Below are 17,203 nucleotides of genomic sequence, written 5' to 3'. Positions count from 1 at the left end.
AGGCCCGAGGGTTAAAAAGCCGAGTTTAACCTTACGTCGGAAAAGATTTCATAACGTGCTGGAATGAAGCCTCCGGTGGCGTTCGTCTTGAGTCACGCGTCAACTACTGTAACGCGGGTTAAGCAACATCCCCAGCGCTTTGCAACACATCCAGACCATGCGTGCTTCTTGTGGGAATCGAGCTTTGGGCCGGCCGGCCGGAAATGATTCCGAGCGGCGTAACGGATTAGTCATGTACAAACATTGAGCGGCACACTTGGAGAGTGATAATGATAGTAGTTTTGTTTGAAAGCTTTTGGAGGCAGAAAGGCTTCATTCCTGCCCAGTAAGCAAGCAGACACTTTTTCCACTTTCTCCCGCTCACTCTTCCACTCTCTAATTTTTGTCAACATTCCATTTATTTCTCTCTTGCTCCTTGGCTATAAATAATCCCCCACGTCAGATTGCAAGAGCATTTTTTTTTTTGTGTGTGGTTTCATGGAAAAAGAAGGCCCGGGGAGGTAAATATAGGTGTATGGGGGGTAAAATGGGAGAAGGGTGGGAGAGCTTGGTTGGGGCTTTTGTGGGGGGTTTTAGTTTAAACGAAACCAGGTGTGTTGTTGGAGCGGGATGGATGGCGGTTTAGGGGGGGTCGCGTGTGTGTGAATCTGTGAACTTGTTGTTCGCTCGCCATTTGGACGGATTTTGGGGTATTTGGGCTGCGGACCAGGAATTCGCATCTCTAGACTAGGTTGGGGGGGGGGGGGGGGAGGTGTATTGGGGCTGCGCAGGGGGCCAGAGGGGGGGTAAGACGAGTGGGCGGTCCGCTCCCTCCTCACGCTCGCTCTCTTGTGTCTCTGGCTGGCTCGCCCTCCCTTCTTCCTTCTGCATGTGTTCAGCCGCTCCAGCTGTCTCCCACTCAGTCTCTCAGGGTGCACCGCTTGGAGCTTCAGGGACCATTTCCCCGCAGTCGGACACGCCGGGGTCAGGCCGACCGACAAGACGCGACGCGACGCGACACGACGCGCACATCTCTAACGAGACTTGCTGGTAAGTTTGCTTGACTTTATGTAATAGTTGACATCACCGCGTAATAACCATCAGGCCTTGTTTAATTGCACAAACCTCTCAGCTTCTTTGTGATTAGTTTTAGCCACGTACAGACATGATACGTAATTTAAAAAAAAAAAAATTTTCACTTTTTTCCCCCCGATTATTCCAACTCGAGGTTCGTCAAAAATTTTACTCCATTAAGTTTTTAACTAACATATTTTTTCTTATCTGGCCAAATTCCATTTTGTTTGCTGAATAGGCAATTGTAAAACATCCTCCAAAGTGATTTCTTTTTCCGATACCATACATATTGAATATACTGCAGTCTTCAGAGTGAGCTTCCACTTCAACTCAAATCGAATTCTTCTTCATGGTCAGCTGAGGGAATCTCCTCTTCTCTTGTCAATTCAGTGCAATTCAATGTCTTACGGAAATCCATTTTCACCCATTTGACCAAATCGTATGATTCAACCAGTAACTAAAATGTTGGTTTTCATGGGCTTATTGGTCAAAGGTAGCCACGATAGAGCCAAAAGGTAGAATTCCATGTAAAAGGTGCATCATTGATATATTTCAAGAGTTGAATTTGTAAATGACACTCAACTCATCTAAACTTTATTTACACTTTCTCAACAGCCACAGCTGCATTAAAATGCTGTACACAAAACATCAATGACTAATAAGAATATTATCATAAATAACCATACTAAATCTTCTCTACTCAAAATACCATACCATAGCTCTCTTCACATTGGCACTCGGCATAGAGGAGGTGCCGAGTTTTATTCTGCCTCATTGCACATGTTGCGTAAAGCTGAAATGAAAGAGGAGCAAAATCGAAGTCTCCATTATGTGGCGGTGTTACGGTTCGACCAGATTCCAGCTGTTTCGACAATAATCCCCGGCCACTAAAACACGCTGAGAACCGTCCAACAAGCCAAACAGTTGCATATTGTTTTAATATGTATTATAAATAGTTCTCTATTAAAGATGGTAAGACAAGTAAAGTTTAGGACTTTGTCAGACTTTGGTGTCGCGCTCGGCCCGGTGGGCCACGAAAAATAGATCGGGCCATCTGTCGAACGAGCAATCTCATGTGATATGTTCACAAGTCAGACCTTGTGTATTGTTATTATTATTATTACCAGTAGTTAGTAGGGGCGCGTTAGACAGCATTCTTTTCTTTCCTTTATATGCTGTGGGCCGCAGAAAATGGGCGACAGGCCGCAAATGGCTCCCGAGCCCGACTTTAGACACCCGCTGCTGAAACGAATGGCGGTTTATAACCTCGCTGTAAAGCGGGAGAGCGATGAGAAGGACCTCTTCTCTTTGCTAACATGTCCCATGACTGCACCAGTGCTCTACTTTTGGAGCGTCAGCAGAGCATTGCGGCCCCATAATCACTGCAGTCAGCCGACTCCTTGGCTGGGCCGCGTTTCGCCGCCTGTAATAGGAGGGTAGACGTGCACGCTGTGTGATTGTGCAGCGCCGTCACCGTCTCCGCTTCGCAAAGGGGGAAGAGGCGACTGCGGGGTGAGCCGGGTCACGTACATAGGTTGAAAACACGCAGGTGTCAAACTGCAGGAAGCCTAATCCGCATCACCGCTAAAGTAAATAACGTTTGCCTACTTCATATTTGGGCTTGTTCTTGAAAATCTGAACAAAAATTGCAATTTTTGCTTCTTTTTTAACAGATACTACAAGCACTTTTGTTTTTAAAAACAAATCCCCTTTTTTAGCACAATAGTTTTGTACCTCAATATTGATCTTATTTCAAATTTAATGTATTCAATGTAAACAATAAAAGAACAGAGAATTAGAGGGGTTGGCTTGGAGGTCAAAGTTCAGTGCTTAGGAGCCACATTTGATGTAATGAAATGGACTAATGGGCCTGGTCAGTTGTAGATAAGGTAAACAATTTAAAAAAGTTTAAATATGAAAAACATCTTATTTAAAAAAAGTCATTCTAATTTTTGTGTTTATTATTTGTAATTGATTTATGTACAGCTAAATTAACCACTTATTAAATTAAATAAGTAGTAACTGTACTTTTTTATTTACCATAAATCAAACAATTATTTAATGAGAAAAATCTATAGCTACTAATGAATAGCTACATGAATGCGTGAAACATTACAGGTGAGGTAGTAGATCGCACATCTGCCTCACAGTTCTGAGATTAAGGGTTCGAATGTAGGCTCTGTTCTGCCTTTGTGGAGCTTGCACGTTTTCCACTGCACCAAAGACATTATTCTATATGGCACAATTTGGCCATATTGAATATGTGAGTAGACACATTTTTTTGCGCTGATATAATTCCGTCTTTGCAGTGCGCCCTTGTTTACAATACGATACAATACGTTCCAGATCTCTCAAATGGGAAAGTCAGCAGCAAAACAAACAAACTGAGCTTAAACAAAAATTCTCACAGGCATTTATTCTCTGCTCAGTGGGAACGACAACTAACACTGAGAGATTACTTGGGGACCTTTTCTGCCTCTTCCTTTTTGCTTTTAATGACACTGCGTTTCTCCAACCGAGCTCCGTGCGACCCATGCATGTCGTGGCACAACGTGGTACTACACTGAAAGTGTACAACTTGGTTCAACATTTGAGAATTTGTGGCATGTCTACTATAAAAGTATGGATTTGGCGCCGTTTTGTGGCATCTTTGTTGAACTGCAGGGAGGATTTAGTTTCATTTGAATTCATGTCAGGTCTCTGTTGCTATCCTTCGCCAATAGCCGTCGTTCACTTTCCGGCCTCAGGTGAGAAAAGCATCAGGAAGGCACCAAACGGTGGTCTTGCTCCTTATTGCCAGCACACGGTGATGACAAACCGGGCCTTTGACCCACTTGGCAGGGTGAGCCGGCGGATCATGGCAGCTCAAAGAGAATTTCTCACGAGGCCCGCCGCTATCCATCACGGTTTTGGGTTTTGCCACTGGAGCGCTCCCAGCGGGTACCAGGGTGTGCTCCGGCTTCTCCGTGCCCAGCCGAGCAGAACAACACCAGGACCGCTCATGTGTCCGCCCCCCGCGTGTGGTCCCGTGCGTGTGTTTTCCCAAGTCCGCAGGTGGTCACTTGTGTAAGCGAGCTGACATTTTTGCCTGTTAAATTGGGCTGACTGGCAATTTAAAAATGGAGCCGCAGAGGTCAGGGCCCAAATCCTTGTTGGATCACGTCCAACTAAGTCCTGTTGGGGTGCTATGAAATCAAATGTATGTTTGTCTTTGCCAGAGGCGACAAAAGTAATCTCACTCTCTACTTGAGTAGAAGTACAAAAACTCGAGTGAAAAAACTTTGGAAGATGTAGAAGTACTGTGACTATAAAAGTTAAAAAAAAAAAGACTTCATTTTGGTTATTTTCATGCTTATTTTTAGTAAGCAAATTTGGGACAAGGCAACAAATATTGACTAATGAGTGTTAATGCTGAAAACGGAGCGGCTCCATGCTTTTCCCAACCTTCCCGTATTGGGTCCATGGGGGGGGGGGGGGGAGTTCCCGGAAAAGTGATACTCTGGGAACCGCGGCCGTGCCAGGGCATCCCGGCTGAGAATCGGCGGCCACATCCTCACCGCGGGCATTCCAGACGTGAGCCGCAGTCACCTCACCCCAGACGGACTGGTCACTTTGTTTTTTTGTTTTTTGTTTTTTAATTTGACAAATTTTGCTTCAGGTTTTGGCCCGTCCAGTAGAGGTGGCCAAAGTACTCACACGTGTTACTCTGAAACGTACTTAAGACAAACATTTTTGCCATGTGTTTTTTTTTTAAATAAGGAAAATAATATACTTGGTAAAACATATAGCAATAACGTAATTTAGTAGAATGCGAAGAATTGAACATTTTGTACGTTATGATTTTCTTGATTGTGCTGCTTGTGGTGTGCATGCTTCCGCCACCTGGGGGCAGTATCAAACAGGCATATGGATGTCCTTGGAGACGGTCAACTAAGCTCAGTAAGGTGCAGTAAAACTCGTTATTTTTCTGCCAGGATAAAGAATATATTATTATATGATCCGTCTACATGTTAGTGTTCAAATATTCATTGCTTCAAAAACCACAACTGTTGATGCTAACAGGTAGCATGTCAGTGGCCTTTTGCATTGTTTGTTAGCTTTAAGCTAAGCAGACCTTTTCTCAGGTTACGGGGTTGTTTGAAATACACGATGCATAATTGTCTTTATTTTGTGTTTGCTTAGCTAGTTAGTAGATAGTTGAAATCCTCAAGTAAAGTACAGTTAGCCTAAAAGTCAACTGAAGGACAGTAACCACGTGTTTGCACTTGGTGACTTCCCACCAGCGCGGTCCAGTCCGGTCACGTAACTTGCGGCCGTCTTGGTATGTTGTGCGTCTCAAGACACAAATAGCCCCGTGATGTCACGCTTTTTGTCTTGAGGGGGGGGGGGGGGGGGGTTCGGGAAGGTGGGAGGGCAACCATGTCAAACCATGTGGTCTGCACTTTGTCTTGTGAGCGAGCCGCCGTTGATTTATAACTTGCTGTCATGCGTTCAAACTCCGGCTGCTTGGCATGCACTCGCGTGGCCCTTTTTGTCATGGCAAGGGGCCAACGTTAGCAACTCGTGTGCACGGCCAATGCGTCTTAACTATAAGGTTGTGCAATCGGGTGATTTCTCACAGCCAATCAGATAAGCCATGGAAAACATTTCTATACTGCTTTCACTGTTCGGGGTTCGCCAGTTCAGTCAAAAAGGCGGACAATGCCCTGGACTGGCCACTCGACACTTACAAGGCACAAAACAATAATGATAATAATAATAATAATAATAATTGATAATACCATGCAACATTTTCTATGACGTGGTAAAAAAAAAAATATATATTTTTTTTTCCCCTCTGTATTATCGTGGCAAAAATAATTACATTATGACCCCTCCATTATTATTATTATTATTGCATGTGGGCCCCTAACCCCCGCGAATATCTGGGGTCCGCTGCACCACAACATTTACGCACCATAGAGACTTTCTATGCGACTGACTGTAAACGAGCCAAAGTATTCTTGCAAGCCGGCCGTTGCAGTCTGCCAGGCTGAAGACACAGAAAGCTTTCTGTGCAGCGCCAATAGAAAAAAAAAAAAAGAAAAAGAAGAAAAAAGGTATTTGTGTAACGTTAATGTGCAGCTGTGCGACGTCACAATGTTTATGTGCTTCTACCTGCTGAACGTCGCTCTCGTCAATTAGCGGTCAAGGCCGCACTGTTTGGCTGACAAACAGGCCAGCCAGTCCAAGTTGGCTTATTTTTTTCTTTTTGGCCTCCGCGATCGTTGCTTTTATTCATCATTTGGTCTGGTCGTAAACTTCTGGGGTTCAGGGAGACATTTTTCCAAAGACCCTCTCAGAATCCTAACATTAATTACAGCTTACTAGCATGTGTACTTGTAAATGCTGTAGAATTTGTGAGGGGTCCAAAATTTGCAATGTCATGTCACCGAAAGTATGCTTGCTTAATGCTAACACGTGATGTGAAACACCATAGACAGGCTAATGGAAATTAGCATTGATGTTTTTATGAACAAATGCAAACAGATCATACAACAATATTGACACAATCCTATCACTGGAGCTTTACGCATTACTAGGGGGCCTTCTCTGCCTCTTCTGGCTGTTAATGACTGTGCGTGTCTTCCAGTAAGTTGAATGACACCATTTTGTTGGATTCATGACCCGTGTCATGTTGTCATTTCCTCTTTTCCCCTCAGATGCCGAGTGACTGCGCCGGCCATCCAAAGTCAACCCGCCTCATTGCTGTGTGCGTGTGCGTTTATGTGTGTTCTGGTCTCACATGGTTAGCATGCAGGGGGCGCGTGTGTCAGTCGTGTGCGTGTGTGTGTGCGTGCTCCTCCACAGCGTTCTTTCGCAGCCGCCCAAAGAAATTGACACCCAAACGGTACGGATTGCGTCACTTTTCTCTATACTGTCGTTGAGCTTTCAACAACCGTTGCGTCTTTTTGTTGTGTGTCCTTTTCGATGATTTTGCGCACACGCACGCACACACTTTCACAAAGATCCCTTTCTGCTGGCAGCTTAAGGGGGATATTTTGCTCCTATTTCTTTTGGCTGAGTTTTACTTTCCAACAAAGTCAACAGGTACATTTTGCCCAAAGTAATAATAATAATAGCCATATAATAATTATAATTATACATCTGACAAGTAAATATGGACGTGACATTTGGGTAGTCAAAATGTCACACGTCACATACAGTAAGCATACTGTCTGTTGGAATTTGTACACAATTATCTACGATGCATTTGAAATCTTGCCTGTTGAAAAATACGATTTACAAAAACAATCATCTGTTCATTGGTTTATATTTTGATGTGCATATTTGATATTATTGTCTCACAGTGTTGTGCTCTTTCTAGGAATGCACAGATGGCTACCATTGGGACCCTCAGACAGAGCACTGCAAAGGTAAAGCAGGCAGGATATTATGATTATGATTATGATTATTATATTATTGTGATTGTCATTATCAGTCCTCGGGCTCTGTTGGATTTTGCTTCACATTCAGTGTCTTGATGGCCATCCTTGGCCTGCTTTTAATCTCTTAGAACGGTTTGTTTTCAAACATTTATTCAGCTGCAATTTTTATTTGTGTTCTAATTTAGGGGTGTGAAAATGAGTGCGTTAATTGAAAGGTTCCTTTAACGTCGCTCATTTTTTTAACGGGCGATTAATGACCGCCCCTTACTTGGAAAGTCTGTACTGGGGGAATTCCAGTTGCAACAAAGCAGACATATCCGTGTCAAAATTTAGCAGTAATAAATGTAGTAATAATAATAATAATGCATACATTTGTGGAGACTGAGGTCAAGTTGTATTTTACAATTTAAAAAATGTGCAAGTTGCTTCATGTTAAAGATTCGATAGCTCTGAATATGAAAAGAAAAATGCACTGAGCTGTCATCAACGTCTTACAAATGCAATTATGCCATCTAGTGGCAGAAAAAATTCTTTCAACACAAATCAATATCACACTCGTACGTCTGTTAAAATTTTAACTCAATTTTATTAATTATTATGAAATTACTGTATCAATGACTAAAAGATGCAGTTATATTTCTATTCATTTAGCATTTTTTCCACTTTTATTTTAATTATTTATTATTATTATTATTATTTATTTTTATTTTAAGTATGAAAACTTAAAAGAAAATAATGGTATTGTGCATTTAGAACAGATTAATTAAAATGTGTGAGTAATCTTCAGTTAACTATTGAAGTCATGCGATTCATTACAATTAAAAATTGACAGCCCTACTTCTTATAATCATTCATCATTAAAAACAAAATACAATTTTTTTTTAGTTGGTAGTAAAGAACAGAAGAATATAATATAAATATTGAATTTTTGTAGTAGTATGTTTTGTTTTGTATGCTAACCCCGCCCCCACAAAGATTTGCGATTCGGAGGTTCTTTGACGAGCGCGCATCTCTTGTCCCCGTGTTTGTGCCTTCAGACATAAACGAGTGCGAGACCATCCCGGACGCGTGCAAGGGGGAGATGAAATGCTTCAACCACTACGGGGGCTACCTGTGCCTCCCCCGCTCGGCCTCGGTCATCCCGGCCCCCGAGCCCCCCATCGCGCCCACCGAGGCCTTCAACCCCTGCCCCCTGGGCTACGAGCCGCAGGGAGACAGCTGCGTGGGTGAGTGCGGCCCGGGGATGGACAGGTGGTCCCAATTGGTCACGTGGTGGTGCCAATGGGATGTTATGTTTGGGGAAGGTGTGTGTGTGGGGGGGGGGGGGGGGGGGGGGAAGTAGCTGGAGCAGGTGTTGCTGGGTGTCAATGAGTGTGATTGTCCCTGTGGGGGCAAGACGGAGCGTGTAGGAATTTGGTCGATTTCACACGACGACAGCTGCTGTCTCGCAGGCATGAAAAACACTTCCTGATTTTTTTCACCTCAAAAATATTAAGGAACAATAAGTTACAATAAGTCCCTGTTATCTCTTATGGAACGCCGGCTGAGCATTTATTCCATGTCCTTGATTTCCAGCTAAAAGTCTATGAATTAGTCCTCTTCGGTCCCCACCAGTTAGACAATTTGACACACTCGTAGAATGTAGGCCATGGAATCAAATGTCCTCAATCGATTTGATTTCGATTCACAAAGGTTCAGTTGGATTCGATCTCCATTTTTCCTGATCTGATTTGATCCGCTTCAATTCAATCGATATTGATTTGTTATGGAACGTCAGTTCTTCAAGGGCAGGATTAAAAACTCCGCAAACAAATTCTAAATGGAATTTTTGGGAGGCAGTAACTGGTTAAATAATTCAATAATTGCAAACAAAGATTCTGAATGGTGCAAAAAGTTTGGTTTTTTCATTCATTGTAAGAAAATCCTTTTAAATTCACGTGAACAGTAAGTGTCAAGAAAACGGTAAAACACACAAGTAGAATAATTGCGTCTTCCTGGTAATGTTTGTTTCCACTCCCACTTGCAAAAGATACAATATAAAGAATGTTGTTTGCTTGGCGGCGGGCGATAACGCGGGCTTGGCCGTCTAAATGACGAGCGCGGTTCCTTTGCAAGCGCAGACGTGGACGAGTGCGAGCGCGACGAGCACGACTGCCAGCCCAGCCAGCAGTGCGTCAACACCTTGGGGGCCTTCACCTGCAACTGCCCGGACGGATACCGCAAAGTGGGCACCGAGTGCATCGGTGAGCCCACAACTCTTTTATTTATTTATTTATTTATTTTTGTTTCTGTAGCGGGCCGATGAACGATTTGTCCTCTCTCTGCTCCTCCGCCAGACATTGACGAGTGCAGGTATCGGTACTGCCAGCATCGCTGCGTCAACGTTCCGGGTTCGTTCACGTGCCAGTGTGAGCCCGGCTTCCAGCTAGCGGGAAACAACCGCTCCTGCATCGGTGAGTGGACATTTTTGGGGACGATAGCTCAAGGCAGGGATGTGATTTTTCCGCTAATTCGCGGAATTCCGCTTTTTTTTAATCTCCAAAAATAAAATGTTACAATTTTTAAAGTGGTAAAAAATCCGATTTCGTCTCAACAGCGTTCCATTTTAGTGTTTCCGTAACTGAAATGAAACGGATCTTGCGATTGGCTGAAGTCTCCGTGTTGACCAATAAACGCGCTTGTTATAAAGGCATTGTTCATTTCTCAGACGTTTTTGCTGGGTGTTTAAAAGAAAGATGTCCGTGATCGAACGCAAAGATGCTCCGCGAGTTAAGGAAATTGACAAGATCGTAAAAAACAAGTTTCGATGGGACTGGTTAGAGAAGGATATATCTACAAATGTTGGAAAGAAGACTGTGACGAATTTGTTCAGTGACTTTATTCGGAAGATCGATCGTGCTGGGAAAGCGCTTTTTGCATTTGGTGCCGTGATACCGTTGACGATGGTGCGAGAGGTTTCAAAGCTCTTGAAAGTCACGCAAAGAGCAAAAAACACGTGAAAGAACTCCAGTCAAGAACAACAAATTATTCCATCGCTGGAAGTTTCGGTGCCCAAACGAAAACTCCAAAACTTTACGGCCTCCATCCCTTATTGACATCACAATCGGAAGCGGTAATCGAGAGACGTGATCCACCCCAACAACTACTTGCACCAGTTGCTGACAGAGTCGTGAATTTTGAGGTCGGTGGTAAACGTTTCAAATTAATCTAAATCAAATTTTCGAAAATATTATAACGTAATAAAAATGGCCATAAATATTTAACATGGTTAATCATTGACACAAACTCAAATGAATGCTGCATGTTTGCACTTTTCAGGTTTGAATATGTTGACTGTCTTGATGTATGCACTTACAGAGATGATCTTAGTCAATATTGTGTTTTTATGATGAGGTATTTTATGTTTTTGTTATGCATTATGTATTAAATTAATTGATTTATTGCATGGTAAATATATATGATGATATTCTCAGTGATAGTTTTTAAAAGCAAAGGCAGTCCAATGTTTTTGAATGTGACTGATTTTGAGTTGACTAAAACTGCAATTTTATATGGGATAGTTCAATATACATTGAAAATTTATGCTGTTGTTTTGTCTATTTCTTTGTCATCTGAGTGCATTGAAAGTACTTAAAAACACGGAAAACCCATGAGCTCTGGACCGAGCTGAGTGCCCGCGGCCCCCAGACCCCCCCGGCTAAATTTTCAGATAATTTCACTTTGGTCAAATCACATCCCTGTCAAGGCGACTAATGTCTTTTGGCTTTCGGTTACTTTGAATGAGTTTTTAGAGCAGGTTTTATTTCGTCGCATCGGTTTAGAAATCCCAAAGATCAATCACAAAAGTGTCCAAACGAGAGGCTGACAAGCACGCGTGCTTTCCTTTCAGATGTAAACGAGTGCGACATGGGGGCGCCGTGTTCTCAGCGCTGCTACAACACGTACGGCACCTTCCTGTGTCGCTGCGAGCACGGCTACGAGCTGGCGGCCGACGGCTTCGCTTGTAACGGTGAGTGGCCCGAACGGCGTCGACAAGGCGCCGCGTCTCACCCGACTCCGCCCTTGAGTGACGGCGCATGCGTTGTGGCAGACGTGGACGAGTGCAGCTACTCCAGCTACTTGTGCCAGCACCGCTGCGTCAACCAGCCCGGAAAGTTCTCCTGCGTCTGCCCTGAGGGATACCAGCTGCAGGGCACGCGACTCTGCCAGGGTGAGTCAAGATGCAGGCGTGTGCCTTACACAACGCACTGCAATATGTTGAGAAAGAAAAAGAAAGCAAAAAAGGAAATTGCATATCTTTTTTAGGGGAAAAAATGTTTTTGGGGCGGGGGGGGGGGGGATTTTCAACAAAAGAAATTTCAGAACAAAGCTGAATATTTTTTGAGAAAAAAAGCTTCATAGTTTTCAAAAGTTTAATATCCTTTTAAGGAACAATTTAGTTTTTATGGAGGGCGTTTTTCATGTATTTTTTTAGCAAAGAAATATAATTTGTTTTTTTAGGAGAAAAAAGTTCAATATAAAAAAAAAAAAAGAGTTCATTTTTTAAAGAATTTTTTTGAAAAATAATGATTTTCTAAGAAGAAAAAAAGAGTGTTTTACATGACACTTCATCATTTTCAGCAGAATTTTTTTTTTAGAATTCTATATTTAAAAAATATGACTTTCTGCAAAAATATTTAGAATACAATTCAGATCTTAACTTTTTTTCAGAAAAAGTTAAACAAAAAAATCTTGAATGATATTTTATCAAGGAAAATGTGGAATATTTTTTATTTACATAAAAAGTTTTAGATTTGAATAAAAAGTTAAGGAATTTTTTTTTATTTCAGGAATGTAGTTATATTTTTTTAAGATTGGAATCTGTCTTTGAGTCTGTTTCAGTTTTTTTTTATTTAAAAAACAAAATCACATTTGCAAAAAAATGTCACAAGTAGAATTTTCTATATTGATTTTCAAAAAAAAACATTTGTTTTCAAGGAAAAGATTTCTGAGAACAAATATTAGAGAAAAAAAACGTTTTTCCTGGACAAAAAGCAATCTTCGTGTTGGCTGCCCGCACAGACATCAACGAATGCGAAACGGGCGAGCATCAATGCACGGACACGCAGACGTGCGTCAACATCCACGGACGGTACCAGTGCGTGGACGCCAACCGATGCCAGGACCCGTACGTGCAGGTCTCCGACAAGTGAGTGCACGCACACACTCTTAATATGGTGGCCTTCATTTCCCACCAATAATCATGTCCACCACCAAAAATGTCCACGTTGACTTTTGTCCACACCAAAATGCAACTTTGCTTCGTCGGATTGCTAACAGGTGGAAGACGCCGTCAACAGACACACGCATTCAAACCATGAGCACATTTTCATGTGTTTTATGGCGAGCTTATGACTTCAAAAAATGAGACTGTAAGATGTTGAATGAGAAAGACTGTACCAAGTTATGTTGGAGATACTCATAAAAATAGTCACCATTTTCTTTCCATCTTTTTTTACATTCACATTCCAATTTTTGAGGAAAAAAAACAATCATCGAGCAAATAAAACACACAACGGGCCAGGATATCAATCGCAAAGAAATCTGGTCTGTATAACATTTGAAAATTGAAATGTTGTTTTATTGTAAAATGACGCAAGATATTTAATTGAGCAGGTGTGCATTTTGTTTACATTTTGTATTTATGTTTGCTGTAACGTAGCAGAATGGAATTGTTTCTAACCACATTTGTTATTTGAGCGCAACAGTTTGGGAAAGAAAACTGAGCTCTGCTGACCTCTGCTGGTTGATTTTGTACCTGCACTTTTCAAGAACAATTCAAGAGAACTTGTACTTTGTACATTGTTAGGAAAAAAATTGTCTATCTTACAAAAAGTCTAATTTTTTAGGGGAAAAAAAGTTGTTAATTTGGAGGAAAGAAATCTCGAGAGTAACATTTGTAAAGTATATATTAAATATATAAAGTTTTAGAAACACATTTATAGTTTCAAAGGAAAGAAATCAAATATCAGTGAAAGAAAAAGTTTATATTTTTAGGGTTGGAAAAAACATGTTTACTGCATTTTGAGAAGAGCTGTTAAAAAAGTGGTATAACTTATAGGAAAAAGTTGCATATTTTTGTGTTAATTTTAAGAAAAAAAACTTTATGAGGAAAATCATTGATTTTTGTGCCCTGCGGCGTTTACACTGTGTGCATATGCGTGTGCGCAGCCGCTGCGTGTGTCCCGTGACGAAGGCGGCGTGCCGCGATCTGCCCTTCTCCATCGTGCACCGCTACATGAGCATCACGTCGGAGCGCTCGGTGCCGTCCGACATCTTCCAGATTCAGGCCACCAGCGTCTCACCGGGGGCCTACAACACTTTCCGCATTCGCGCCGGCGACCCGCACGGAGACTTCTACATCCGGGTGAGGACACGCCCACACAAACGTGCAGAGATTGACAACCAAAATCAAGTTGGACAAAATTGGATGGATGATTTTTTTTTTTTTGGGGGGGTGACAAAATATTCATATTTTCCAGAAGAAAGTTGCTTATTATGGAATGATAATTGTGCCATCAGTTTTAATTTGGATTTCTACCACTGAATGTATTTACCATCAAAAAATTCTGTGTTGAAAATTTAAAACGGAATTTCTAACAAATTTTCCTTAGCATCAAATAAATAAAAAAAATCTGTTTTTTTTTTAAAAGTAAATACAATACAAATTCAATATATTTTTAAACAAATCGTTCTTACCATTAAACACTGTTTTTCTAAGTACAAAAATTCTGTCAAAAATGTATTGTTCAAAAATTTCAAATCAGTCTAAAAAAATTCTGCCTCATTTAAAAAAAAATTTGAATTTCTGACAGATTTTCCTCACTATCAATTTACAATTTTTTCCAGCAAGTATTCTATGTATAATGGAGTTTAAAAAAATTAATTAATTGTCAAAAATTCTGTCATTTTTTAAAACGGAATTTCTAAATTTTCCTTGCCGTCAAATTGGTGATGTATTTTATTTATTTATTTTTTAATCTGTTAAAAAAATCTAAATTCACTATCAAAAATTCTAAGCTTCGTGTCCAAAATTGTAATAGATTGTTCTTAACATTGTTTTTTTTTAAGTACAAAAATTCAAAATCCGTTGTCAAACATTCAGCATAATTTTCTAAACATAATTTTTCATACGTAATTTTTTGACAGTGACATAATAAAAAAAAAAAATATCTAAATTCTGTTGAAAATTCTGCATCATTTCTTAAAACTTTAAAACAGATTTTTAATGTTTGTATAATGAAAGAATTTGAGTCAGCTGACGCAATTGTTCCACACGACGAATAAGCCGAAAGCGAACCCGTGAGCTCACCTGCGGAACGGGACGCGCGGCGCTGGCTGGTGGTGATGATGAATTTGTCTTTGTGTTTGCGTTAAGCAAATCAACAACATCAGCGCCATGCTGGTGCTGGCCCGCGCCGTGTCGGGCCCGCGCGAGTACACGCTGGACCTGGAGATGGTGTCGGTCAACCCGCTGCTGAGCTACCAGGGCAACTACCAGAGCAGCTCCGCCCTCAGACTCTCCATCTACATCGGCCCCTACACCTTCTGACGCACCCCAAACCGGCAAACACCCGCAGCGGGCAGGACGGACGACGAGGGCGCCGTCAGAAACTCTCATGTCGTCTTCAAATGTGCAAACTTTTCCCTTTTGGATCTTTCGAGTCCTTTCCACACGTCACACACATGGAAATCCCTTTCAGCATTTCGTTCACATGATACTAGTGCGAATGAAAAGAAAGCCACTTGAGCATTTATTCCATATCCTTCACATCATAATGACTGTGCACTAGTACACTCTTTGTCCTCACTCGTACTTTAAACTCGTGCTAGGACACATTTCAACATGACTAAGCCCAACTTTTAGTCACGTGTCATGCACTAGTAGCCTTCTTAATATACTGGAGTTTGCTCTTTGTGCTCACTAGTAGCACAACTACAGTACATGATACTGTACATACTTTACTAGTGAAGCACTCGACGTCAGCAGTCATACGAGTAACACAAACTACTGCACAGTTTTGCCTCATCAGTAACTTGTACCTACTAGTATGCCAAAGTTGTCCTGCTAGTGTGCAGAAATGTGGCACAGTAGTGGAAGTCGGTCCGAGTTGTACGAGTGTGCTGAATTGTTCCGCCAGTGAGGACAAAGAGGCTACTAGTACAGGGACCTTAAGCGGATGTCAAGGATATGGACGAGATGCTCAACACGGCTTCCTGTTGGTACACATTGTGGGGACTTTGAGAAGCTAATGACAATTGAGACGAGTGTGCGTGTTCGTGTGTGTGTGTGTGTGTGTGTGTGTGTTCCTTTTAAATTTCTCGTGATCTGCACAACTTCCCACATCTTCTTCTTCTTCATGCCGCTTAGATTTGCGACATTGGAACATCCCGTTTGTATTTTTCTTTTTTTCTTACGTTTTGAAGGCCAATAAAAACACCTTACATTTACCACTGTTCCCCAAACTTTTATTCTTAGATATATTTGTTGTCCAAAATATTTTTTTCTAGAGAATATGCAGTCTTTTTCTAAAATATTTTTTTCTTGAAAATAGAAATACAACATTTCTCCCAATAAACATTTACATCCAAAATGTAAAAAAATTTTGTCTCAAAAATTTACTTTTTGTACCTTTTTTCTTGAATATATACAAATTATTTTCCCACAAAAATACAACATACCGCCTCATATTTTCAAATATATTCAAGTTAAAGCTTTAAAATGACTCTCCGCAATACAAAATTGTTCAAAACGTTTTTTTTCAATGAAAATATGCAACTTTCATAAAAATATAACCTTTGTTTTTGCAGAACTTTTTTCATCTTAAAAAAAATGTACAGCTATTTCAAAAACAAAATGACTTTTTATTATACAACTGTCTTGAAAAATGCTTCGTTTTTCAGCTTTTTTTTCTCAAAATATGCAACTTTTAGCCCCACACTCCCAATAAAGCAATAAAGGATTAAAAAAAACTTTTAAAAGACAAATATGAAACTTTTTTCTACTTTTCTTGAAGAAAACTAAACTTCCCCCCCCAAAAAATACTTTTCCCCCTATAACCTGAACCACAAAAATATCCAAGACAGTGATGCCCGTCACAATCCTGAATGCACGCGTTCATGGATGAATGAAGGAGGCGGGGCCATGAGTGATCAGCAACAACAACATATGATGAGGTCCATCATTTCTTCCTCCATTTTATGTACCGCTCAATCGTCTTCATGAAGGTCATGATGAGTGAGCTGACTTTAGGCGAGAAGCAAATGGCAAAATCTGCACGCAATTGACGGCCTAAAAAATGAAAAAAAAAAAAATAAGGTTTGCAAATGCTAATAGATGCCACAAGATGGCGGCAGGCAACGCACTTTTGGCTTAAGCGTCAAAAAACAAAATTGCTGAGTATGTCCTTTGAAAACAGTGTCTTGCTGTAGTGCGGATCTTCTCACTACATGCATGCATAAAAATAAATAAAGGAGGGGGAGGAAACCCCCCATTTGGCAGTTTGTTCCCTCCTCACCCCCCACACACATGCGCACACCTTTTAATCCATCACTTCACAAAAAACAAAATATGCTCGGAAATTCATTAGCCGGCAATGAAATGATGACGACGTCATGCAGGAGTTTCATCTCGTCCCCAACGGAAGGTAAGGAAGTGTGTGTGTGTGTCTGTGTGTGTGTGT

At 41.2% G+C, this 17,203-nt stretch overlaps 1 protein-coding gene across 1 annotated transcript; it reads left to right on the top strand.

The window, feature by feature from the left end:
• The first annotated feature begins 819 nt into the window (after positions 1-819).
• On the top strand, positions 820-15,971 carry efemp2a (EGF-like fibulin extracellular matrix protein 2a). The gene is made up of 11 exons (XM_086085673.1): positions 820-1,029; positions 6,756-6,943; positions 7,421-7,469; positions 8,519-8,707; positions 9,602-9,724; positions 9,818-9,934; positions 11,371-11,490; positions 11,572-11,691; positions 12,543-12,669; positions 13,692-13,887; positions 14,899-15,971. Exons 2-11 carry the CDS (start codon positions 6,839-6,841, stop codon positions 15,070-15,072), a joined length of 1,320 nt encoding a protein of 439 aa, XP_085941799.1. The 5' UTR covers positions 820-1,029; positions 6,756-6,838; the 3' UTR covers positions 15,073-15,971.
• The last annotated feature ends 1,232 nt before the right edge of the window (positions 15,972-17,203 follow it).

The sequence above is a fragment of the Leptonotus elevatus genome, chromosome 9 (assembly GCF_054856555.1).
Source record: "Leptonotus elevatus isolate MCC_2025b chromosome 9, RoL_Lele_1.0, whole genome shotgun sequence".
NCBI lineage: Eukaryota > Metazoa > Chordata > Actinopteri > Syngnathiformes > Syngnathidae > Leptonotus > Leptonotus elevatus.
This window is presented reverse-complemented; position numbering and strand designations above follow the sequence as displayed.

Coding starts and splice junctions, on each gene's coding strand:
- efemp2a (XM_086085673.1), top strand. CDS start 6,839: ATGGTTAGCATGCAGGGGGCGCGTGTGTCAGTCGTGTGCGTGTGTGTG. Junction 7,470..8,518: donor TCAGACAGAGCACTGCAAAG/GTAAAGCAGGCA, acceptor TTGTGCCTTCAG/ACATAAACGAGTGCGAGACC. Junction 11,692..12,542: donor GGGCACGCGACTCTGCCAGG/GTGAGTCAAGAT, acceptor CTGCCCGCACAG/ACATCAACGAATGCGAAACG.